This window comes from Struthio camelus, chromosome 8 (assembly GCF_040807025.1).
Source record: "Struthio camelus isolate bStrCam1 chromosome 8, bStrCam1.hap1, whole genome shotgun sequence".
In the NCBI taxonomy this organism is placed as follows: Eukaryota; Metazoa; Chordata; class Aves; order Struthioniformes; family Struthionidae; genus Struthio; species Struthio camelus.
The window spans coordinates 18,264,603-18,291,205 of NC_090949.1; the positions used below are offsets into that span (position 1 = coordinate 18,264,603).

The following is a 26,603-nucleotide window of genomic DNA, read 5'->3' on the forward strand; positions in this document are numbered from 1 at the left end:
GCATTGAGAGTGTGCCCGGTGCAAGGATGTGCCATACCAGAGTAGTACAAGGGTAAAATAAAGGCTCCCATGCTCAGTATTATACCGATTTTATACCATTCTGAGCACTGTGCTCACAACTCCTTAGCAACAGCAAACTTCTACTGCTCTGCCAGGAGAACTATGTGCAATACATGCTGAAAGTGTCAAAGGCTCATTATAAGATACAAGAGCAGAGGTCTTATTCTTCCTTATACACATGGAAAGACCATTGAAGATACCTTCTGGATCTGGCCCTTTTAAGCTGGTAGGCTTTTATTTTTTAACTCTTCTAAGTCAATCACTACCAATCAAAAGACCAATCCAAAGGCAGAGCGTACTGCCCAGCTCAGGAATGGATTCCTGCCATCCTGAGTGAGCACAGGACTACCAAGGTCAGAACATTAGTGCTGGCTGAAGGGGCTAGCGCTGGGAGACTCCTTCACTATCATGCCGGGCTGCCAATGCAAACAGACAGTTTTCTCAGCAAGAATGCGAAGAATCAACTCATATCTCAGACCCAGGCAAGAAATTTGTTTAAAAAGTATGTCTTTATGAAAATGATCTCATACTCGTGTCTCTTCAAGTTTCACAAATAGAAGCCGGAATGTCAAAATGGGCCTTTAGAGTATCTTCAAACTGGCCCAAAGTTTTGTTGTCACTTAGAGGCCTGGAAAGATATCCTTGTCCCTGAATAAGATCAAATTTTTTTTCTTTCCTATGACCTGGACCTCAGGTGGGTATAAAGTTTGAATAGGGTATGTGCTTTCTGTGTGCTCAAAAGAAAAATTTCAGCCTGCTTGTACCTAACACTGCATTCAATGGAAAATCATTTGACATTTAGCTCTTTTTCTCTGGTTCACAGTTAAACTAGTGAAGAATAGCATTACTGAAAACAAACTCATAATGATGTATTGCTACAGTTATCTATCAGACCTAATCATTTTTAAGATATCTGCTCAGTGATAGGATGTGCTGCACAAAAATAAAATCTGGGTCATGTTTTTTGCTTTGTTATTTTTTTCTTCAGTTGATATAGATCTTTTTATTTGATGCAAGAACATTTTTGCTTTGTACTGTACAAAAGATTATGAAACTTAGCAACCAGCTTTAGTCTTCTTTTGCCATAATTATTTCAACTGAATTCAAGAGAGAGGCTGGAATTTATTGCATATTTCACCCTTACAAATAGTTGCAAAAATCTCTCTATACATCCATTATCGATAAATAAATTAATCACGACAAAAAAGTATCTATGCATTCTCTTCATATTCTAAAATAGCTTTTGTAAAATGTTATTCAGATAGATTGCAATAGTCTTTTTTTTTTTTAACTAGGTGGATACAAAACCCTTTGAAGTCCCATTGAACATCTTGAGAAAAAGAAAACACAGAAAGTCCAAAATGTATCTAGTTTTTCTCCCTAGCTCTAAAAATAGGAAGGGAGCTAGCATTCTGAGGACTATCAGTCACTGTGTGTGTATACAAAGTGCATTAAAAATTATTCAGAAAATGCTGACGTAAAAGGCTAGGTAAAATGTCCTTTAGTAACATAAGGATTTGTTATATGAAAACAGGCCAAATATCACAAATACAACATAGATTAGATCTTAAGAACCTTATTTACTAGTATGCAATTTACTGATAAAGAAGGCATTAAAAAAAAACATACAGGATGTTACATCCACGAATACTTCTTATTTCAGGTTAATTTGGCAAATTATGGATTAGACTCAAGTTAGGTATTTGAGATATTGCCTATTTCTTTATTCCAAGCACCACTCATACTCTTTGGTAATGTTATTTCTTACAAAGCACCTGCTTCCAGGCAGCACGCTCTCTTCCTCAATTCAAAGAAGGCAGAACATGCAGCTGTCTTCAGGCCAGCAGGGCACACTGAGCTGAGCTCTCCAGTAGCTAGCTGGTAAGTGCTTGTTCCAGAGTACTTATGTCACACTCTTGCTGAATGCCACTGCTAAATTTAGAGCTGCATTTCAGCATAGGCTTCTTGATATATCTGATCCATAAAGAGGCCTTTGACTACCAGCTAAGCAATGAAGTCTTATTTTATGGAAGTGCTCCTGAATTAGGGAATTCTTGAGTGTAAGAAATAGAGCTTTCAAGTGTATACAATTTCCCCAAGCAGTGGAGATTCAACATGCATCACAATCATCTAATTAATTCACCTATTTGGCAGGAGGTTTATGAATAAGAATAACCTATGAGCTTTTTCTTCCTGAAGTTCCGTGCAATATTCAAATTCATCCTTTTTCTTACAACAAAAAAGGAATAATTGGCATTCGAAGACTTGGATAATCCTTGAATTCTCGTAGGTAGGTGTAATGTTTATCCTTTGCCCAGATTGTCATCTGAATGAAGCAAAGCAGGGTGAACAGCCCCACTGGAAGGAAAGAATAAAAAAAGAAAATGTTTCATTATCAGAGAAACAATATACTCTTTTATGCTGACAACACTTCAGGGAGAAGTGCCAAAACATTACTCACCTGGGACACACTGAGTCATGATAGTGAAACTGATCCACGTCCCAACCTGTTTTGGCCAAGGAAATGAAAAATATTTCTGGTGACAGCATTTGCATTTATGTCTCAAATGATCAAAAACAACCTTGTCCTAATATAAGTAAATAAAAAGCGAAGGTCAGCCAAGCCAACTTCTGGTGTCAATAACCTTTAGCCAAGAAAGCGAACAGTGTCTTGTTATCACAAACAAAACTTTCATGTTTGCTTCCCTAGTAATTATCATGAGTAAAATTTTAAGCATTACAACACAGGTTCTTTTCATATTTTCTGCCTATTTTGTATTTGTTGCTCCTCCATCAGTGTTAGGAATGGCAACTTTCTATGGCCCTAGGCCAAATGTTTTTCTTGTTGATATCTGTTAATCTCCATTGAAGTCAAGACCTCATGCAGTCTTTCTGCACAAGAGTGAATTTTACCTTGCGCTGAACTGTTTTTAACTGCTTTTAAACTTGAGCCAAGAGTTTGGTTCCTGATTAGAGGATGTGAAGTGATTCACTGACTCAATCTTCTGAAGCAGCCACCACCGACACAAGTTCTTGTATAACTCACAGAAGTGGGGAAGTAGGCCTGGCAGGGACCATGTGATATCCCTATTTCCCCATTTTTTCTACCACACTATCTTCTATTCATCTGTCCACTATCTTCCCACATACTGTCATATCCCTGGGCTCTCTTGCGTTGTAAATCCCCCATGCAACTCCATCCCCTCAATGCAAGACACCCACAGTGTCAATCTCCCTATTCTTGTTTGCAGAATGTTTCCTGCTTTAAAGTGTTCCCGCATCTTGTCTAGCAGCCATGCTGAGGCATAGGCTCAGGATCTGGACCCTCTGTTTTAGGTAGGGCCCATAAATAATGCATCAAGAGAGCAGAGGAAGAACAGACAAGTTTCAGTCTGCAGCGTGGTAGGCCAAAGAAATTCCATGGAGTTTAGGAGAAGAGGAGAAATGTATTAGACTGAACTGTCTTAAGGTTTCCTTCCATGTTTAACATCATTCCAACAGAAATGAAAACACACCCAGCAAAACTAAAATCTCAACATCTGTTTGAAAATACATACCTCATATGTATAGTTAGGGCAAGACACAAAGAAAAACAGCCATGTGAAAGGATTCTTTGTTGGATATGGGATCTTAAGGGTTCTGGATCCTATAGATTAGGAAAAAAATTCATAAAAAGACATTGACACTCCCAGGTAGATTGTAGCTTTCCGTAATGAAAACCAAAATCTGCCTACTCATGTGTCTCATCACTGCCAGTGGGACAAGCAGGATGTGGGAAAACAGGATGTCTGCTGGACCCAGAAGAATAAACAGGATAGCTGTGAGGAAACGCTCTGGACATTAGGAAGACATCCACATCATATCTGCAGGTATGGCCTTTGATCACAGTCACTCCCATAAGAGGTACCTCAAGTATGTAAACCTCAGAAATTGTAAGTGTTCTCAGAGTGTCACAGAATTGGGTTTTGGCAGTTGCTGTTTCTAAACATAACATGTCTGGCTGCTGCACAAGAAACCCTGCCCTGCACGGAGATGTTGGGCCCTCCGTAGGAGCCAGTCAAATTGCTTTTACTTGCTCACTGAAGCATAGTTTGTACTAGCACTGGAAGACCTGTTTCATTTGCACTGTTATTAGTTACCAGTGTATATTAGTTACCAGTGTAAATAATATAACTGCTCCCCCAGCACAATCTGGCCCTAACCAGGAAAATTTACAGTAAGATAAGAAGTGTTCAACAGCCTGGTGTTGGATTCATTGCACTGCCTGATCTCCCCTAGAATCCAATCTTTACTGTGCTGAACAGCCTATACTTCCACAGCAGTCATCTAGAAGGTATCAGCACCCTCTAGGATCAGGCCTCTCATGAGGGTGTGTAACTGTGGAAGTAATGCCTGGATGCACAAAAGTGAAAAATAGTAATGCAGTTTTTACCATCTCTCTGGAGGTCGCTGAGGGCAACATGAATAGAAAAATTTCCAGCTTCACACAGCTACAAGAAAAGGCATGACAGGGTTAAAAATTGTGCTTCCCTTCTATTTGCTCATCTTCCCTTTGTTGATCCTTGGGATAGTTTAAAAAAAAAAAAAAGTAAAAACAGAAGTATATTGTAAAACAAGACCAAATAATAGCAATTAGTGTCTTAATAAATGTCCTTAACCAAGATTGCTGACTGACAAGAGGATAGAGTATCTTTGTTCATCTCTTCAAACATGAGGCCATATCATGCTGTGCTATGTATCTATGAGACCTGGCAGCAAAAATGGACTCAGTGGCCAAAAGGTCAAACTTACTTGTTACACAGTCCCCATGAGATCTAAAGGTAGTAAATCAAAGAGGATAAAAGTAGGTCCAGTGGATACTTCCTTTATCTTTTGATTATACTCATGTCTTTAAAAACACCAGAAAACTTGATTTGGACAGTTCTGGTTTCTCAAAAGTTATTAAAATCCCAAGGTAAATAACAGTTTTCTTCTCTGGAGATTCACTGACATGAATCATAAAACATAATTGACCTAACTTCCTCCACTGCTTTTAAATAATGCTTCCGCAATCAATTATGTGGAAAGTATATTGAAATGACTCATTTATATAATTATAGACAGTCTCTGGTGTCTGCAAAGCATAATTATTAAAGCAAATGACTGGTGGCCAGCACTCCTGGGTTTTATATCCAGCTCTGTACTTCCAGTTACATAGTCTCTTTATAAAATGGGAATAGATTATTAACTCATGGAAATGTCATAGTTGGAGGCTGCTTTGAGATTCTCCAGTCACTGATCATTAGTTTCTCAAAGCAAGTTAACAGCTGATATTCTAAACAAGTTAAAAATGGGCACGTCTTTGTTGCTGAACTATTGTTGCTTCTGTAAGTATAAAATGGTCATAGGCACTATGAGAATGAACAGACACTGACTTAAGGATATTACTTCATTAGGCAAGCTGTAAAAAAAAAACTTCTGAATCCCACAAAATGAATCTCTTTCCTTGGAGTTTAACAGCAACATAATTCTTTAGATGGCTAGTTCTCTGACTTCTATGACCTTTTGTGATCCTTAGCAATAAAGGAGTTCACAAAACAAACTCACTGGCTTTTAAACACAGGACAGGGATACAGGATTGTTTTTAAAACCATGAGAGATATTCCATCAGGTAAATAGCCCAGTCTTAGAACAGAGGTTCATTCACAATCTTCATATTAAAAACTTGCAGATTTATCTGTTCTGCTTGCAGGTGATCTACTCCTGTAGTATGTCCAACTGTTCTAGTTTTAAGTACCCGCTTATCCTATCCACTCCTCCACTTACACAACATAATAAATAAAGAAATGTGTTTCAACATCTTATAAAAAAAAAAGCAACAGACCTACCAGAAACATGATCACAGCAAAATTTATCTGTTTTTTCCCATAGGCTATAAAACAAAATATTTACAGATGATTAGGATTAATATATAACTGATAAAAGAGTTAAATCATGTTGGAGGCTGTTTTGCTACTTACAAGGAGGGGTGTAAAGAGGATGATTGATGTAATAAGCAAGCCAAGCAGCAAATCCCCAGTAATAGAGGCAGTTCTGAAAAATAGGGAATTTTTCTTGGCTTTAGTATTTTCAATGTTAGGATACTTCAACCATCCCCTTTGTCAAGAGAAATCAATGCCATCTGCTAGGCCAGGATTTACTGCAAGAACCACTGATAATCACTTGGGTTGATCCTTTAAGTTGTAGATAATACAACAAAAAATGACAACACTAAGTGTGATTAAGTGGGAGGAGACAACAGGAAATAGGAAAGAAGTAGTGCTTATAGAGAACGATTTCTTCTCACGTATCTCAGAGCTGTTTAGTTTGTAAACAGTTTTAGAAAGTATGATCCTAGTATTGAAAATAAATTCCTGTTGTCTGGCAAACCATTTGGCCAAAGGTGCTGCGCCACTAAGACTGTATGTTAAAGACTGACATGTTTTGCTAACCACAGAGACTTTATAAAACCTGACTTAGGCACGGTGTTCTCTTCCCTGCTTATCACTTTGTAGTGCCCAGTCTCTTGCCTTTCCCCTTCTCCTCCATCCCATCAGTTTCCTTTCCTTCCCGTGCTTTAACTTTTCTTCCCTAAAGCCATCACGCCTGACTCTTCCCGCTGTCCTGTTCAATGTGATATCTTTACGAGTTCCTCAAGGGAGCTTGTCCTTTTGCTGCTGTTCTTGACTTTCTGTGCTCCAGCTTCCATTCTCTAAATTGTGATAATACAGTTCTCACTAGTGGCTGTTGTGATCTGTTCCTGACCAAACCTCCTAGTTTGTACTCAGGCTTTATGCGTTGAAAAGCTATTTACAGCAACTCAGGCTTTATGCATTGAGAAGCTGTTTACAGCAATGGTCTCCACCTCTTGGTTGGTTTTCCTGGTTCTGTTGCTTGTGGTTTTTTCTCCTGACACTCCTCACTTCATCAGTATCTTAATGACAGGTTATCTTCTCCCTCCTTACCTATCTGTGGTAGGAGGGAGGCCTATTCTTAGCCCGTTCCTCTTCTTCCTCTACAATCTCACCTGTAGGTGCTCTTTTACAGGCAGGCTTTAACCCTGTCCCTCTGCTGGCCACTCATAAATCTGTCTCTCATAAGTTGAGATTTCTTCCTTTACCAAGCCTAGTGCCTCAGTTTCTAATCAAGGAATGTTTGATTCGCACCTGGACTTTGGGAAGGCCAAAACTGAGCTCTTTATCTTCCTTTCACCACTGCTTCTGTTCTTTTCCTCCTATCATTCTTTCCCTCTTATTCTGTACTCTTGAGTAAAACACTGATCCTCTCAGTCTTCCAGGTGACACTGTTTTCTTGGCCTTTCCATAGGCCCCCATACCACAGACATTTCCAGATCTTTCTGCTTTTTCCTTTGCAGCTTTCCTTTTCTGCCTGCACAGCCAAAACACTTGGCCAATGCTGCATTCCTACATGTCTTAACTGATTCAGCTACTTTCCTGGCTTTGAGTTTTGCAGCCTTTTTCCCCTGTATATACCAAAGTTGCATTTCTAGCAATAATATCCCCAAAAGTCATTACCTCAGCATCTGCAACCCATACTAGCTGACTGCTGAGTATCTGACAGTGCATTTTTCTGAAAATGCTGCTGTGAGGGGTAACCACCCCCTCTGCTGCAAGCAGTTGTATCAGTTCTGAAAAGAAGGTGGAAATGCAACAGAATGTTTAACTGAGCCACCAAAGTACCCAGAGACCTCAAACAAAAGGGACGCCCCTTTGGGTTTGGCATAGTACAAATCCAGAGTACAGCCTTGTTCTGGGATTAAATATTAATGGACAACTGATGAGTAAGAACCAATTATTAACCATTAATTACCGATTTGGTGGGACAAAATTTTGAGCAGAGAGATTAAGTGACTTCCTCGTAGTGCCTTCTCATTTTCCCAGGAAAAGCAGCCTGCTTGGAAGAAGGACTCCAGTCTCAAGCATTTTAGTCAGTGTCCTATCGGCAAACTATTGCTTTCTCCCTAATGCTAATTTCTTCCACCATCACCCACAATCTACTGACTGCTGTACAAACTTAGATGAAAGCATGTTTTGCCCTGAAAGGCCCTTATTCTTGGAATAGCACTTTATGAAAAAACCTTTCCATAAGCTTGGGGCTTACCACAGACTGGGTCATATGGCAATGTATTTTAGTGCAGTAAAATTAAATAAATACATGGTCTCTGTAAAGCGTCTTTTAAACACGGCTCAGCTCCCAACAGTACATGCTGTAATTAAACTGAACAAGTATTGTTCATCCAAAGAACATGATTTATTGCAAGAACATCAGATACAAGGAGTTTTAAGGTGAGCGGAGTTTGCCAATGCTAAGGTTCCCAGCAGTAATACCACAACTGGCCAGCTGTCACTGTAAGCCTTACTGCTCAGATAAAAGCCTCCAGTGAGATTCAGGTAGGAACAGCAGAATACATGCAGACTTATAAGCCTATTTGAAAGAAATTTTTTTCCATGAATCTTCCATATTGCAGGTGCATGTCAAAGCCTTACAACAGTGACTTCCTCCTTCCTTCAGAAAGAGCTCTCACAGATCGTCAAGTTCACATATTGCAGGGATCCCATATATAAATTCTTGCTAAGCTTTTAAAGCTCTGCATAGATCTCTAGGGACTTCTGTCTTCTCTCTTCCAATTTATCTTTCCTCTGATGATCAAAACTATTTTTAATGCCCTGCCTACGTTTACTCATGGCTAGTGTGTACCCTTCTGTTTGTCTTGTTTTAGTTTAAATAATCTTTAGACCTGGTGTTTTCCTTCCTCTGGATGTGATCATAGAAAGCAACAATATCTCTTCTTTTTATCCATGAAAACGTTCAATAAGACCATCAAAAGACCAGTCTTTGAGGAATTCCACTAGTAATTTCCTTGTTACTAAAGATCTCACAGAACCTCTTCTGACACAACCACTGTCATCTTTCCTCTAGTTAGTTCCTTTATCACCGTATAATTTTTTTTATTAATTCATATCTTACTAACCCCGAGGCAGCCCTTTACTAAAGTCCAGATAAAATAAATCCAGATAAAATTCCTCCTTACCTTTGCCTAAAAAAATCGTGCATCTTAGAAAGAATGACACTATGTTAGTCTGGCAGGATCTGCTTTTGGTGAACCCATTCTCCATTTTACTGCATCTTCTACTATCTTTTTATTTATTCCTATTTCCTTTTGGTGAAACAAAGACAAAGGGTGAAAATCATAAATCTCATCAATTCCTTTCTCAGATCTCTGCTTACTAAGACTTAAGTGTCTTTATTACTTAAGTGTTTTTAAAGGTAGCTTTTCATTGTTCTGGGGAAATAAGCAATATGCATCTGCTATGTTTTGATCATACGCTTAAAGTTAGAAGCTTTATCTACGATCTGTATGTGAGATTAAAAAGGGAAGAGGGTGTGATATTTTTCTGACTGGTGCAATTTGGAAGTAACACCATTGAAATCAATGAAATTATAAAAGTGAATCAAACCCAAGCACTGCTAAGCAGGGAGAGGAAGAACTATGAATAACTTCACAGATGAAAGCCAGTACCATGAACCTGAGAAGGCAGAAAAGTAGAAGTGTTCCGAATGACTGGCAAAAATGAGTTTTAGCAACTACAGTTTGTATGGTTTGAAGGGAACAGTTGTCAGAGATGGCAGGAGAAAAATGAGGATTTATCACACTGTACAGATTATTTTTCAAAGTAAAGTTACTCTGTTTTTACGTATCTGCTGCTTAGCATGCGTTAGTTAAAGATTTGTTTTTGACACAGTAGTAAGTGAGCTGCTACCCTTTTAACAACCTGTGCATCCCTCTGCTTCAGAAAACACTGACAGTAAATTGCTAGGAGGATTCCTTCTGAGGGCCACTGCTTAGCTACAGACCCTCCTTCCTTTCAGAAAGCATGAAGCTGTTGCCAGAATTATGGAGCTGCAGCACAGCTATAAGGAGATAGCCACAAGGTAGAGCTTCAGCTGCTGGGAATATCACTGCCTATTGTAAATTCCAAGGGACAGTCTAAACACAAAGTGTTAAATACCCAAATGCTGATATTATACTATGTGCTTTTCCAGTTGTAGATGATAATCTGCTATCTTCCAGAGTATAAAACATATTTTTGAATAACAATATGTAATTCTGTTGTGAACATTTTTAAAATAACCACATTCCACACACAACCACAGAGTCTATTGCACTGCCTTGCAAGCATCTAGGAAACAGGAGGTCTGCATCTTAACAACCACCCTATGCCACAGCAGCACTGAAAACATTACGGTGTGCTCCTGAGCCACAGGAAGAAAACACAGAACAGCCAAGCCGCTTTGTGCTGGAGCAAATAAAGGTAAATCAACAGTTGCTAAATGGAAAAGATAGTGTTGGGGGAAGCGAGATGTAAAATAACTGCGATAAAAAAGCAGATTTTTTTAATCAACCCTCCCAGCAATGTACTTGTCTCTGCTACCTTAAAAGTTGACATTGTTACTGAAACTTCATACCCAGGGAGCTAGCTGAGTGAAAAGAAGGGAATGCTGAAGGTATGAAATTTTGTAAAAGAGTAATGAGAAAACTGTAACATGAAAAACAGCATGGCAACACGTGGGTTATACAATAGCAAAATTACTCTAAGAGATCTTTTGAAAGAACTACAGATTTATGGGTGAGATTTTCTGTGCATTACTACAAAAGCCACACCAACAAATCTGTACTGCAGCAGCAGAGCATAGGGTGGCTAGGCTGGATATATGAGAGGCTATGGATAGATTCTGTCACAGTTTACCTTCACAATATTCCTCAGTGGCATGGTCCCATGGGAGAACCGATGAACAAATATTGTTTCAATCAACCTTTTGATGTAGTGGAAAGAATGGCAGATACATGCCAAGCTAGAAACAGCAAGACAAAAGCATTTAAGAATGCTTAAAAAAAACAAGTGTGGCAAGACATTTGGAATAAAACTACAATGCTAACAAGAAATACTACTCAGCCTGCAAACGGACTTACTTAACTACTGGATGTGGGCTTGATGTAAACCTCTCATCCAGGCCATAGACAAAAGGCATGCGGAAATAAAACAGAAAATAGATGAACAATGGACCTGTATATTCTATCAAAAATACCTGCAAAAAGAGAGAGAATAATTAGACAGCTGAATCAGTGGTGGTTGTACTTTGGTTTCTTTGTGGTAAGTAATGCAGTGCGATAAACACCTCCACTGACCCAGAATGGCATTTGGAGAGGCAAGGAGGGAACAGCAGGTTTGGGAATAGGATATGAAACTTGTAGACATGCATTTAAATCATTTGCAATGCATTTGCAGTAACTGCGTAGAATTACAGCCATTGTCAGTGCAGCTGACACAATATGGGTAAGAACAGGTTATCATGGCAACCCAGAGCTCATGATAAATGTGCATGCATGTTACATTTACACAACTCTCGCCCTGCTCTTGCCCTCAAAAACTATTGCTTTATTTTGAGTTAAAATGAAATTTGGTGAAGAATTTATCTTGAAAAAGAGGAACTTTGTTTCTAATGAATGAATTCTGTTTAAACTGGAAACATGTTTTGTAAGTGTTCACATATGACATCATTTGTATGAACAGTTAACATAGCAGCACATACATGCATGATAAACACGTATGTGCTGTGCACTTAAACAGAGCTGGCATCATTTTGTCCCGGAAAACGACCAATTCATTCTATGCTCAAATAATCTCTGTTAAAAAATAAAAAGACAGAGAGAGAGAGAGAGAGAGAGAGAGAGAGAGAGAGAAAAGCAAAGGAAGCTATTATCTAGCTTAATTTCATTTCAAATATATTTCTTTAGGAACATTACTTTAAACTGAGGTTGATTTTGGACCAAGCTGTAATGGTTTCATTTTCCTCCTCTATAATTGAGTAAGGAAGGCCCATACCTCAGTTATGGAGAAAGAAGAGAAGTTTTTTGTGCTTCTGTCAAAAAAGCATGTGTCACTGCTTTCTAATGTGATTAGAGCTATTTTGACACTCAGAACAGTTGTATTAACATCAACTTTTGTAACAGAATCAGCATTTTTTTCTGGCAAAGGTATGACTTGATGGTAGAAGAGAAGTTGTTTGTCTTGTTTATTTCATAAAACTGAAGTATTTCTTGGCTTATATTTGAATGAAGTAGCTTGAAGGGCAGGGAGAGCAGAGTGTAAATGAAGGATGATGAAATGGTGGAAATTGCCTGGTGTTACTCTGCACTGTGATATTTCAGTGTATATTAATGCATGTGCACCTTGAGTCTGCATTGTCTTTATAACTTTTTCTTTTCTTACTGTTGTGAAACAGCTGCCTGTTTTATCAGCAGAGCATCTAAAGTAATGATTGGGGATTTAGTCTTGCAGAATAACGATTTTTTTGTTTTACCTTTTATTAGTATTGTCTTTGCTATTTGTCATTAACACACAAGATATTATTAGTGTCACAGAGCTAAAAAATGCTAAATGTGCCTTTAAATTACTGCATACCTTTCCCTTCGTGCTGTGCTGTTTAATTAGAACTAGTGGATAGTATGTGCATTGTGGAGTTTCTGAAGACCTTGAAAGGTCACTGGTCACCTCACTGCATAAGCAGTAGTGCTGTATCACCTGCTGAGTGAGCTGTGATGGAGTGAGCCTTTGAGTTAAGAGACCAAATGCGTGTGATGTTCTTGGATGGCTGCTAATACTGCAGAAATGATCAGCTGTCAGAAGCCTGCCATTAGCATCCTGGGGCAGAGCCACACATGGACAGCTAATTTTACGTTCAGGCATTTTCCTGCTAAAGTCACTCACATGCCTCTTTGCGGGAAAACTCACAGGAGTATAATCCTGATCTTTGAGAGGAGAGGTCAGAAGTTATATAGACCCTATGAACCAGATCCTCAAAGACATTCAGACACCTAGTTCCCAGTGATTTTGCATTAGACATCTAAATCCGTGTGAGAACCTGCAGCTAAGTTCAGTAGAGCCAGCCTACCCTGCAGCAAGTTTTCACTGCTGCTCTCCAGGAGACTAGGCATTCAAAATATCGTTACTGGTTTTCCTGGTTAAATGAACTGAAGTGATGAGGATTCATTGCCTGCATCCACTATTAGAGCAGTCATCATGCAGAAATATTGGAGACAGAAAGTGACGTAAGGATTAATAATGGAGAAATATCCATTAAAATGTCTCAGACTTGCAGCATTGCTCACCATAGTCCATCCTATCTGTGGCCCTAAATCTTTAAAATATAAGGTAGCGGTTGTGCCAACAGGGAGGTGCTGCAGGATTTCCTCATCCCTCAGGGACTTTCCTTCTGAGAAGGAAAGAAGTAGTTACATCTCAGTGAAATTAAAGTCAACTGTGGTAGCATCTTAGCCTTATACTGTGCTTTAACCAGTCCGAGAGACTCTTTGGCTTGACATGGCTTCACTGGAATCTCAGTAACAAACTAAACATGTTTGTATTTAATTTTGATTTACCCCAGTAATCACTTATAAGCCTGGATCTTCTATTCACACCTAGACAGTTAGGAGAATTCTCAATCCTATCTGCCAGCCTAGCCTACTAGACTTGCTTCTTCACTGCCACAGCAAAAGTTGCTGATGAGTAACTGCCATCTAGTATAGTTCACTGACCTCTTAGCTGCACCTCCATTCTCTCTCCTCTCTTCCCTTCTTCTCATTGCTCATCACCAGACACACCAAAGCTGGGATAAGCTGAGATTGGAAGGCCCTCCCTACAGAGCCTTTTATTTCCTCCTTTTTTTCCAACCAACTCACTATGAGATGATTCCACAGGACTTTGGCTTTTACCTGGGAAAAGATGGAGATGAGGATCTCTCCTTCCCTGCTTTGTAACATCTCATATACTCAGCATGTTTCCAGACACTTACTTTGTTTAACTTCCCATGTTAAGAGTTTGACCTACAAGACACGTTCTAGCTTTAAGCTGCTTGAGCTGATGCTCAAGCTTTGAACTCCAGGATTTGGGTGAAGCCCCAGAAGGTCAGGGTTTTCTTATAGCAAGTCTCACAACATAAGCCCCTTGAGGGGTCTGACAAGGTAGATATTTGTGGAAGGAAACAGAATACTCATGCTCCTGTTTTTCATGGATAGAGTCTACACAATGAGTTAATCTCCACCAACATAACTTTAAGGGAATGTATAAATGAAATTATACCAAAAAGAAGCAAAACTAAAGAAAACACTACACTTTATACTGAATGTTAAGATGAATTAACAGTTTTGCAACTAGACTTTCTTTTGTGCACCCAGGCAATGCACTAAGAGGCTTCTACTAGCAATACCTATACCTAAATTAATCAAGTCAGCCAGCTGGCATTAGCTATGTCAGCAGGTTCTATATCCATGGTAATGTATTTTGCATTAGCTTACTGAACTGTAATTCCTGCCTGAGAACAAAGGATTATGTGAACTGACAGCTAAAACTCATAGCCCTTCCTAGTACTCCCAGCTGAGCATCATGGAGGAGATTACTTCAATGCAGCTAAGGAAAAACAGTATCTAGATTCTCTGCTGCTTGTCTTCGAAGCAAAAGAGCTCAGTAGTTAGCAAGTGCATTAGAACAATGTCCAGACTCCTGAGTTAATTACAAGCACCAGATACCTGAGCGGAACTCTGTTCAGTACTTTCAAAGAATGAAATTTGTTCTGGATTCTCTTCAGCCTTCACAATGCTAGCATAGCTGGAAACTCATTCTTAAGACCTAATACCTGTGCAAAGTACACCTTTTATGCCAGGCCCCTGCTCAGAGTTTTATTACTCTAGTCCTCACATGTACTTACTTGGATCAAGTCTTATCGACTGCCTTGCTGGATACCACCGAGGATCTGCAAGACCATACAGAATTGTGTGATTTACAATACTTGTTTTTAGATTATCAGCTATTATAACGAATGCATCATAAGAAGATAAGATTTAGCTGAAGAGTTTTAGGATTATTTATTTTATCATGGAATGTGAGAAATTGTGAGAAATTATGTAGCAGGAAAAATATAAAGATATATGAGGATAGTACAAAGAAAAACAATTTGAAATCTTTCTGTGATCACATTCATGTACAACTTACCATTATGTGTGTGTACATCACATTCCAAACTATGTAATTTCCTCTTATTTATATGCTGGGTAATAAATTTTCCTCTTATTTATAGACATAGTTCACTACTGTGACGTGAACTGTTGCAAAAGTTATACTCACATAATTTATGGAACATCAATCTGATTTCCCTAATTGTGGCATTTGGTTCGACCTAGGCAACAAAGAATATTATATATGTAAGATATATTTTGAAAGATGACCGTTCAAGACTATTCAAGTAGAAATGTGACTCCTGACAATTTAACAGTATACTTTTCACTTTCTTATAGATGGCTAGGGTTGTTTTGGATGTTTCAAAATACTTCCTACAGGAAAAGAGGAGGATTTAATCCCTTAAGATTTAATTATCTTGTTTCAGAGGCAGCTACTGTAGCAGCAGTGATCGAGGATTAGTACAAGAGCAATGACAGGTTCATGGCTTGTGAGCAAATAAGGCACAACTGGCACTGCCTTGGTGAAGCAGCTGAAGTCAAGCTCTTTGCCCAATAGCTCTTTCTGAAAAAGGGTTGTACTCTATAGGCAGCATGAAGAAGCACACATAGTTGTTGCCTCTTCAGTGGCCAAAGAAAGGCCATCAGGAGATAAAATACTTTTTGCAAACACTGAATTTACTTAAGAAAAGTTAGTAATTTTTCAATAGTCACCTACCATTTTAAACATATTTTTGTTTTACCTTATCTAGGAAGCATAGCTGTTTCTTTGTCTTCCAGTCAAGGATTTCCACCTGAGAGGATACAAAATGATAAGTATTAAGCAGAAGTGGCTAACTTATGGATCAAAATACACATTATGCTAGGGGGGTTTCCTTATGTTAGAAAAAAAGGAACAAATAAGGATAGAGAGAGAGATTTCACGGGAATCGCTAAGGACCAAATTTACCTTCAGAATTTTTATGATTTGCTAAAACTAGAAAGATAATTTGACAAAGAATAATAAAGTGTATGTGCATATATATGCATGTAGGCAAACGTTCTGAGTGCATACAGCTTGAAGATTCATGTGCATTCTTTCCAAAATATGTTAATTGTGAAGAGGGTGGAAAACATTGGCAGATATCTTGAACAAGGCAGCTAAAGACGTGGAGTTTAAAAATCCTTTAGAGGTTGCAACAGGAATATTCAGTGATACTCTTGCCTCTTCAGATCACCTGCATTACTAAGTACATAATAGCATTCTTAATGCCTATCAGTAGTGTCATTACAGCGTGGAAAAGGAAATAGCATGATTATTTCAGTGATCCTATTAGATTTTGACAAAAGGCTATGATTTTAAATCAACAGCCAAGCAGAAAAGTCCCTAGAAGTTTCAAAGCCCAGTAGCAGCAGGGTAGCAAAACCCAAAATACATTGGTCTTTTAAAAAACTTGGCTAAGAATGAAAGTTCAAAGCTTGTATGTCATACCAGATGACTGGGATTACCATTACTTAGTATCAAAGAGTTTGTTGGGTTTTTAAAATAAACACCTAGCATTAATTATGTTTGGTATTAACTGACAAAGAAAAGAGATTAACATTAGACTTTAAATGTGATTCCTAACTAAAAATAGAAGTCTCAGGCCAGTACTTTTCTAATAGGGTTGCTTTGAAGGGATCACTTGGTAAGAGTATCTTATTTCCTTCTTGTACTTGTCCTAAATTGTTCTTTCTCTATGGGTGCAGCAATGGAGCACTTTAGCTTCAGCCAGAAGTACCAGGTCCAGTCTCCTCCACAAGAGATACTGATGCAGTGATATGCTCTATGTACGCATTATAAGATCTAAAGGGAGGTTAAGGCAGGTAGGCACTTTTCCTTCTTTATGAGGCATAACGAAGGTGGGACAGGTTATTGGGATATTACATTTTTCCCTTCGTTCTTTATGTTTGAAATACCAGGAATTTTAAGTTTTACTATCTCTGTTTATGGAAATCTCCTGCAAGGAACAAATGAAATGGATTCCCTTCCCAGAAGGGTATTCTGAAACTACAGCATTCTGACTATATTATACAGTTCACAGAACAGGTACTGTGGAAGCTTTAAACCGTCTTTCATCCCTCCTGATGCCAAGCTGCTGCAGGGGTTATTGAAACTTTTGGTGTATCTCAGAGCTCTTGTGTCATGGAATGCCATTGTGCTACCCTATTGACTGCAGCAGTACCCACAGCCTTAGCAGACTCCTTCCCATTATGTAGCGTATACAAAGTGGACCAGCCTCCTCCAGAGGCAGATTTAGTCTATCACTTTCAGCATCCATACTAGGGATCCTCTCCAGGCCAATTACAGAGTGTTTTTTATGTCTTTCTGCCACCTACAATCTTTCAGTTGGGTTCATTATGCATTCATTATTCATTATGCACAGACTAAAGACTGTAGAGCATTTTCTTCTGTTCTGTGGTCTTCCTGGGGGTAGTTTTACAGAAATTAAGAAGTACCTCTGTGAATCTTTGAGGTCAGTGTGGAAAATAAACAAACAAATCAGCCAGAAACCTGCTACACTGCTTTGGTTCCACTCCAGAGTGTCTCTCCAAAGTGCCAGATTGGCATAGCTGCCTGTACTGGCCCATTTCTTCAAATACTGAATGGGAGCATATACAGAAGATAGGTCCCGACTCTCTTTGGAGGTGCACAGTGATATGGCAAAAGGCAATGGACACCATTTGCAATATTCTAATCAGATACAAGGAAATTTTTTTCACCACGAGGGTGGCTGAACATGAGAACAGGCTGCCTAGAGAGGATGTGGAATCTCCATCCTTGGAGATATTTAAAACTGGACCAGAGAAGGCCCTATGCAATATGATCTAGTTGCACCTGCTTCGAGCTGGAAGATGGACTAGATGCCTTACAGAAGTCCCTTCCACCCTGAATTATTCAATATTTCTACCTTTTTGGACACTCATTCCTGAACTTAAAACATTTCAGTTACTTTCACTTACTTTCAAGAATTAAGCAAATACCACACATGCTTTCCCTTTTCAGAAAGAAGGACAAAGGAACACAGCTTTACATTCCACTCCAGTCCATGGAAAGCTGTGCAAGGACAGTGTGCGGACAGAGTGAAAACAAGGTAAATGTTTCTCCTAATTATCATGCTTCTTAGGTATGTCACAGCTTCTGCACAGTGTTCAGATGTGCTCCGCAACACAGAAGAAATAGGAAAGCCTGATCCAAGTTAAGAAATATTATCTTTTCTGAACATAATGGCCAATCGCATGAACTCACATCGCACGAAACACAGTGTTTCCAGTCTTCACAGCTCAGCACTAAGTCAGTTAATGTACTGGCTGGCAACAGTTTTTAGATACCCAGCCATCTATTCTTGGAACATTCACTGATGGGTATCATCCCTTTCAAGCATAAATTGTTTGGCTCAGAGAATTTTAATCTCTATGTGTTTTCAAAGCATTTAGCACAATTGGTTTATCCACTTGCTTTTTAAACTTGTGTTAACTTCTAGGCATCCGTTCTGTCCGGAGTCAAGGAGTTCCATTATTTAACTACATGGTGCGTGAAGGATTCTCAAAACAGAATGGAGGCAAATGTTTAGCCACAAAGGCAAATTCCATCCTCTTACCCTTGAAATGCAATACCTTATCCTGTAAGAGTCAAACTAAGTAAAGGCCGACATTCTTACTTCTCCTACCCATTTCAGATTTCCTAGCTAGGCACGCTTGCATCTTGAGGACCTTAATCCCGTCATCACCTTCGTCCCAAGGTCAGCACAAAGCAGAACTTTTAGACTTTTTTCTGGGTGAACGTAAACTGTCACCAGAGGAGATGGTTTAGTCCTTCAGGCTTTGTACGTAATGGTTAGACACCTCGCCAGTTAGTGGAAAAACTGTATTCTAGACTGTCCTCTGCCATTCCCCACCCCTCCCATTGAAGCTGGGCCACCGGGCAAGGGATAAAGGATTCATGGGACCAAAACGTACAGGCCAAAGGGAAGAGGAGTATATTCCAGTAAAAAGTGTGTTCCCCTACCAAAGAAAAATCTGGAATTCCCACCTCTCTGGACTGCTGCAAGAACTGTTCCCTTCCATTGTCATTCTGTTCAGCTCCTCCCTGCAGTCAGTCCCTTTTGGGATACCACCTAGTAAAGGAGAGTTGAGTAAACTCAGGCACCTCAACCAGACTGTCATTTCCACTCCTGGAGCTGGGTGCCTAACCTGAAGGCATGGCAAAACCTAACTGTCTTTGTGGGCCTGGGTCTGAGTACAGTAACAGAAAGGTACAGAACTATGAACATTTGCCATTTACGTAACTGACAGAGGATCCAATGACTCTGTGTATAAACGGTCATGGAGGAAACAAAAAATTCCTTTCCTCGTAGGGTGGGATGTTGGGGTTTTTTTTTTCCCCCCCACAAAATGGAAGATCTACTAGAGGCTTGTGCTTTCACAATGAATTCTGGCTCTTGAAAGCTTATGAAAGCTTTCCAGCTTTTGCTAGCATAACATCTTCCAGCAGGTTACACAAGATAGGAAAGGAACCTGCAACAGTTAATACTGACTTGGTGGGCATTTACTTGCATTGACTAAGACAGAACTGCACATTGCTGATTTCCCCATGATGCTGAAGAGTCACATCATTCATTGAACCTCACTGTCACTATTAAGCAGACTAGAATGTCGGCATCTGAGGACCTAAGGCAGCTTTTACCTAATAATAAGTAGACATCCAGGGTTTTCAGTAGCATTCCATAGACTTTTCCATGCACAACATAGAATACTGGTTGCTTCAGGCCTCTGGTTAATGATGACTATTTTCTGCAATGACAATATTCAGGCAGAAGAGGTTTATAAATTCTCCCTGAAATCACAATCATTTCTTTGCATCAGCACGGTGATTTGCAATGTTGAGCTCAAATATCTGTAGTTGTTCCACTACTACTCTTTGTGGACCATTGTGGGTATGGATGTCAAAACACATCCAGTGTATGTTTTAGGCATAGAATTGAAGAGACTGAAGAGAGAGATTTTTCCCTTTTTTTTACCCAGAAGCACCAAGGGAGTCTGCTGTCCATTGACATGCAGGAAAGACTGGAAGCCCTGGGAGGTCTGGAGCTTTTACACTGAGGGCGGAACATACATGATTTATATTTATTTCTTAAAACATACTTCAAAGAAATACATTATTTTCTTTAAAATTAGACTTTTGATTTGAAACATAGCCTTCAAACCCTGAGTAGCTTAGGCACTCCCTGCCAAGTCATGTTTCACTATCACATTCTCCTATATAAAATTGAAAGCTTTTCTTCCATAGGAAAAAAGGACAAATTGCCTGTCTTTTAGGTGAAGCAGCACAACTGACTGCACAAAGTGTTTCTAAGCGTAGCAAAAACAGGCAAGGGAAGAAAGAGGGTTTTCTCCCCATCTTCTAATCGTTTTCTGTGGTAATAATCTTACATGTTACTTATAACAGCAGAGCAGACATTTTCAAACAGCAGGGAAATTTTCAGATTAGCAGTGTCCCTTTAAGTGACCATTCAGATAGCTCACATACGGCCTCGTCTTGCTCCAGGCAGCTCCTGCAGCACACAGAACCTTCAAACCCTCTGCGGGCCAGCAGCCCTGCTTCTGGCACTTGCTCATAGACTTCTTGCTTGACTAGGCTCTAGGCAGCATAGCTCTCTCTGAGGGGGAGAAACCTTTGTAACAGGAGCTGAGACATCTCAGCAATGCTAGCTAGGCAGCAGTCGCCCCCGCCCCTTGCATTCAGAGGGTTTTCCTCACAGTCAGAAGGGCAGAAACTTTGAATGCCAGCAAGGGGGGGCAGTACATTATTACATTATTGCTTTTAGGCTGTAACGCATGTGTCAGCTCAGTCCATCGCCAGGGAGTGAAGACTCCAAAACGTTGGTTACCACTGCTCACAAAAGCTGCTTCCCATCCAAAACAGTTAAGAAAGCAAAAGTACAGCAGTGGCTCTTACGACACTTATTTCTACAGTACGAGTATCTCTTCTCTAGGAAGACAGAGAACCATACTATTTTCTTTGCATTAAATGCTTTTGAAGACCTGCACCTGTCAAGGAGAAAGAGAGGGTAGAATTCATTAGCCTAACTTCAGAGCTCTGTACTACACACATTTGCATCTGAGCATGTCGTGTAAATGGCCTTTTTAGGGAAAGGAGAAAAGCAGGTATTTTTCGAACAGGCTGTATGATTAGCTATGAAACACACCTAAAATAGGTCAGGAGAGTTGTCCTCTAATCAATTTAGAGACATAAACACTATTAAAGAATATTAATTACGTAGGTATAAGTCTCTGTAGCATAGAATTCTAAATTTTGAGAGATGAATCTCCTCAAACTGTTAAGTGCAGTATATGTGCAGGGTCTGCACACATATTTCTTTAAACTGTAGCTGTTCTTACTACATGTATCCTGAGATATTAGTGACAAAACAGATATGAGGTGAAATTAGAAACACACTAGTACCTGAAGTAAATACTAGCATTATTACGGAATAAGAAACCTACAGGCAGCTATTAAGACATAGGTTTAGAAGTCCGGGGACCTGACTTTGCACATCAGTTCTAATACAGACACTGCACAATAACTATAGGCAAATCATTCAGCTACTTTGTTTTGCTGTTTTTGCTGTAGACCCACTAGGTCCAGCATACCTTGGCTCAATTGGATTGCTGCTCATAGTTCTCAGTGCTAAGTTTGAACACAGCCAATTCAAAATAAGGACTTAAAGGTACTTCTAAAGCTGACTCTACCTTTCACTGGCTTCCTAAAAGTCACTTTAATACTGTGATGCCTGTTTTGAAGTGCGTCTCTCTGTACGTGCAATGAGAAACACACTCATCAAGAAAAAGAAGGGAATTAATAATCAGTGTCTGAGCACTCGCAGTCAGTCTGACGTTCTTGCCCATCTTTTTGTAGGTGTGTTCACTGGGGAATAATTTTTCCATGGTTATAGGAAAGGTCCTTCCTATATACTCAGAAACCTATGAAACTGATTATGTACTAAGCATGATCAAATGCACAAACTAAACAAAACAGGAAGAAATATTCTACCAGTAAACCTCTGCTTAATTGGTAATAGCCATCTTATGAAAAATTCAGACAGCGTCAGTTTGGTGTTCGTAAAGTGCTTTGTGATTCTTACAAGGAGGCACTACAGAAAAGCAATAAAGAGTAGATGGTTGAGAGAGATACAGAGAATAGTACAGGACTATACAGCACCTCAACACTAATGTTTATAACATCAGTAGACTTTTTTTTACTTAGGACACCTTAGGAGAGACAAGACTCCTCCTCTCTGTTCCTAGTTCAGTTTTGAATGTATGGTGGGGGAATTGTAATTCAACACACTAAGCTATCTTGAATTTGTAATAGAAAGCAAATCAGTGGGGACAACAGTACAAAAAGTGATATGCAACACCACTACTCAGAGCTACCTAGGCCGTCTTTGTCCACAGCGAACGCGGAGTCCCCTACTGATGAGCTACGTAAATCTAGGTAAACCCACCCGTTGCCTGTTGTATAGAGAAAAGGACTGAAGACATGCAGGGATGACATGTAAATTCATGAGGCATTGCGCGTTTGGAGTGGCGTTGCTTAGACACTCGATTTAGGACTCAAAAGACCTGGGTCTGCTGCTATGGTTCTGCCTAATGAGGTGGTACAAGTCACACCACTTCCCTGTGTTTCACCAGCTGCACAATCAAGTAACAGAAATGATGCCCATGCTTTGAGGTCTCCCAGTAACAAGTGCTATATAGAATCCTGTTCAGTACAGTTGAGGTAGAAGAACAAGTCCACAGACCAGACAATGACTGTAGACATTCAAATATTACATGTATGCCTGGTCCTGTGTTTGGGTCTCACAGGACTTTGGGACAGTGATAAAAATGCAGAAGGAGGCAGTGAAAAGTTTGGTTGTTTTTCTTAAAATTCCACAGGGAAGTGAATGTTGCAGAGGAAAAGGCACTGTGCAGGTTCCTACCTCACTCCCACACTGGCTAGAGAGAACCAGCTGCTTTTCAGGTTATTTTAGACTCAGTTAACACTATAAGAGCATCTGGTTTGTATTTTACATGGGAAAGAAATGCATTTGTTTTTAAGTGTTTTTAAGTGCTGGAGAAGCTGAAGTGTAAGCCTGCAAAAACATAGTCAGCATTGCTGTCATTTAGCAAGCGCCAACCTCTTTGTTGTAATATAAGCCACTCTTAAGAATTTTTTTTTTAGCCAATCTAACTATTTCTGTCAAAGAAAGTTAGTATGGCTGTTTCTATAAACTGATGACATATGCTATCATTCATATCCTTCAGATGTGTGTTACTTTGCACCTTATTTTCATGTAAGGCACTGAACATACTAACCTCCTTCTGGATAGTTTTTATTTTCCACACAAGACTCAAATACACTACTGTAATAGAGGACTAGTGGAATATACTCAAGCGCAAGGGTACTGCCAGATAACTCCCAGCCTTCGAGCAGGCCAGTAGAGCCACATTCCTTCCACGGTGACAGCGCACGGTCTATGCCATCCTTGCCACACTGGGCTTTGCATGATGGTGAGAGGACCCCAACCTAGCCATCCTCTTGGCCGGAGACACAAACTTCCTCACCAGCTCAGAGCCACCCTGGCCAAGCCAAGGGGGCCGCACCCAGGGCACATCTGAGCAGAGTGCCCTAGGTGCGGCGGTACGGCTCTCGGCGTGATGCCCAGCAGCTGCTGACAGGGTCTCCAAGAAGTTGGAAACACAAGCTCTGGAGAACATTCCTCCCTCCCCACCTCTCTCGGTGCTGCCGCTAAGATGCTCCACCAGACCCACCCGGGCTGGCCACGGCACACCACTTGGCAGGACCTGCCACGAGCCGACAGCCATTGACCCAGCACCTCCGCGGACCACCGAGGGCCCGGAGGGTGCTCGGGACCGCCGCACTGCGGGCACTGCCCCGCTCGGCCCCGTCCGACGACGGCCGGGGAAGCGGGGAGAGGCGCGGCGAGGGAACAGCGGCGGCAGGGAAGGCCCCGGCGGGCGGGAGCCGGCGGCGGGGCTGCCGCGGGGCCGGCGGGCGGGGGCCGCCTCTGCCCCCTCGCCGCGAGCAAACCGCGGCCCTGCGGCTCGGCCGCCCTGCCCCAGCGGCGGTCACTCGGCCCGGCAGCCCGCGGCGGCGGAGCCTCTGGCTCCCGGCGCTTCAGTGCGGAGGAAGCGGACACACCGCCGCCTTGGGAGAGAGGCAGCTCCGCAGCTCGCCTGGAGCCTGCCGGGTCCGCGGGCAGCCCCGGACCCCGCCCGCCCGCCCGCACCCACCTCGAAGAAGCCGGCTCTGCCGCCCATCCTGCGGGCCGCGCCGCCTCCCGCCGCCTCCCGCCGCCGCGCCTTCCCCGCCGCCGCGCCCCGGCCAATCCGGCGGCGCCCGGCCCCGCCGCGGGCGGGAGCCCTCCGGCGGCGGGCGGCCCCGCCCCCGACGGGGAGCCGCGCTGCGGGCGCCGGGCCGGCCGGCCGGGGCGAGCGGGCGGCCGCCGGCCCCGCCCCCCGCCCCGCCCCGGCCGGGCGGCGGCCCCTGCTCACGGCGCACGGCGCGCGGGGCGGGGCGGGGAGCCGAGCCGCCTCTCGGGGCGCCGGCGGGAGGGCTCGCGGCCACCGCTAGCTCCAGCGCCCAGAAAGGGGGGGAACTCGGTAACGTGCACCGGCTGCTTAGGCTCACAGTTCCCTGGCGTTTGATTCAAAAGGGGAATGTGTTTTTCCCTTGGACGTAACAGAACTAGTTCAGGAAATTAATCGTATTTCCTGTTTTTTTACTGATATGAAGTATCTATCTTAATGAGAGAACCAGCAAAAACATAACCGATCCAGATCCAGAAAACATTCCCCTTCCTTCTCTGACAATAAACCTTACGCTATAGCAGTGATTTGACTGGCAAGAGAACTACGGGGGAATGGGCTCCTCTCCTCGGCGTGAGCTGTGCCCGTAGCCCCAGAGGATTAAACGCATGGCATGAAGCAATACAGAACCGGAGTCTTTTTCCTCCCACCAGTATTTATTAAATGATATCCTTTTTCTAGAGCTAAAGTAATCAAATATTAGCAAATCCTACATGCTGTAAAGGAATTTGCTTTTTCACTGCAATAAATTCCCATTAGATGTGAGCACTTATGTTATACACTGGGTAAAAACCTTTTGCAATCCCCAAATTTAACCTGACTCCCTAGAATTAAAAAAAAAAAAAACCAAAGCTGCTTAAATGCAATACCAAAGAACAGCTTTCATGAAAAAGAGGCCTCTACTAGAAAGACTGATGGCGCATCAGAAAGACACAACGGGACGGAATTCCCTACTGGTGTAAATACAGACACATCTATGAACAGCTATGGAGCTACTCCTCTTCAAGGCAATCCTGAGTTTGGACAGTTAACTTTTGGGCCAGGTGAATCTTTCTGGTTTTTTATTTTAAAGAAAAAGAAAACACAATTACTGACTTTCCAAACAAATTCACGTTTCCTTCAGTATATTTCAGTTCCACATGTTCTGTATTCATACAAGGGAAGCATGCTACAAATACATTAATGAAATCAAATATGTAAAAGTAATTCAGACAAAAACATTGAAAACATTTAAACTAATCCTCTACATCAGAAAGTGTTCAGAGGATGTTTTGGGCTGAGAGAAGTTATGCAAATTGGTGATGCATGAGCTCAGCGTACAGCTTGGGGAAGAAAGTCTGTAACGAACACAATTCAGATTTGCAGTGCTGACAGCAAAACTGCAGTTTAGAGGTGGTTGTTCCCCTTCACAGCAGTTACGCACAGAAGAAGAACCCTCACCTTTGGCTCTGCAGCGCAGAAGGGCTCTAACGTTCGGTGTATCGTGCCAGCAACCAGCTACTCCTAAAACGAGCCAGAGCCCTGGTCCTGAGGCACTGCAGCGGCTCACTTCACGTCTCCTCAGCCTACCTTCATCCAAATCAGCTGGCATAACCCTGGAGTAACATAGTCTGAATTAAATGTTAAGTTTCATCAAAATGTTAACATAACAAAACTAAATAAGCATTTAGTTTCCTTTTTGGGGCCTTTTTCCCTCATTTTCTATCAACCAGTATTTGTTACTTAAACTCAACATTGTCATGACTCTAGTTTGAGGGCACCTGATACAAAATATGTGTAAATCAATAAATTTAGGCCCATTAGAATAACTTACGGAATGACTGATTTACGGAATAACCCATCTCATCTAAGCGCTTCCCACTGGAGTCACTTACAGAAGAGTTCCCGCTGCCACTGCCGGGAGCTAAAGCAAGGGATGAAATAGAAGCAAAAACCGGTATTTTCTAGATTCAGCAAAACTATTTACAATGGACGAACTCCTCGGACGGCGGCTGGCCGGCTCCGCTCTCACCGCGGCCCGCCTTTGGGGCTGAAACAGCCGCGCGGCTGCACCTCCGCCACGAGGGCCCACGCGGGCCGCGCCGGGCCCCTCCCGCCC

The 26,603-nt window shown here is 41.4% G+C and overlaps 1 protein-coding gene across 7 annotated transcripts; it reads right to left on the reverse strand.

Moving 5' to 3' along the window:
- Nucleotides 1–8: 8 nt before the first annotated feature.
- LOC104151282 (very-long-chain enoyl-CoA reductase) lies at nucleotides 9–26,488 on the reverse strand. Of its 7 annotated transcripts, none has more exons than XM_068952401.1 (14): nucleotides 25,946–26,183; nucleotides 19,818–19,924; nucleotides 15,856–15,906; nucleotides 15,282–15,333; nucleotides 14,866–14,910; nucleotides 13,271–13,374; nucleotides 11,072–11,187; nucleotides 10,848–10,953; nucleotides 6,060–6,132; nucleotides 5,928–5,971; nucleotides 4,493–4,550; nucleotides 3,618–3,706; nucleotides 2,522–2,648; nucleotides 9–2,418 (listed from the first exon to the last, which is right to left on the reverse strand). In XM_068952401.1, exons 4-14 carry the CDS (start codon nucleotides 15,295–15,297, stop codon nucleotides 2,291–2,293), a joined length of 906 nt encoding a protein of 301 aa, XP_068808502.1. In that variant the 5' UTR covers nucleotides 15,298–15,333; nucleotides 15,856–15,906; nucleotides 19,818–19,924; nucleotides 25,946–26,183; the 3' UTR covers nucleotides 9–2,290. The 7 variants fall into 7 exon arrangements, with proteins under 7 accessions (XP_068808502.1, XP_068808501.1, XP_068808503.1 ...); XM_068952400.1 differs by lacking the exon at nucleotides 25,946–26,183 and adding an exon at nucleotides 24,431–24,507; XM_068952402.1 differs by lacking the exons at nucleotides 19,818–19,924; nucleotides 25,946–26,183 and adding an exon at nucleotides 26,380–26,488.
- Nucleotides 26,489–26,603: the final 115 nt, after the last annotated feature.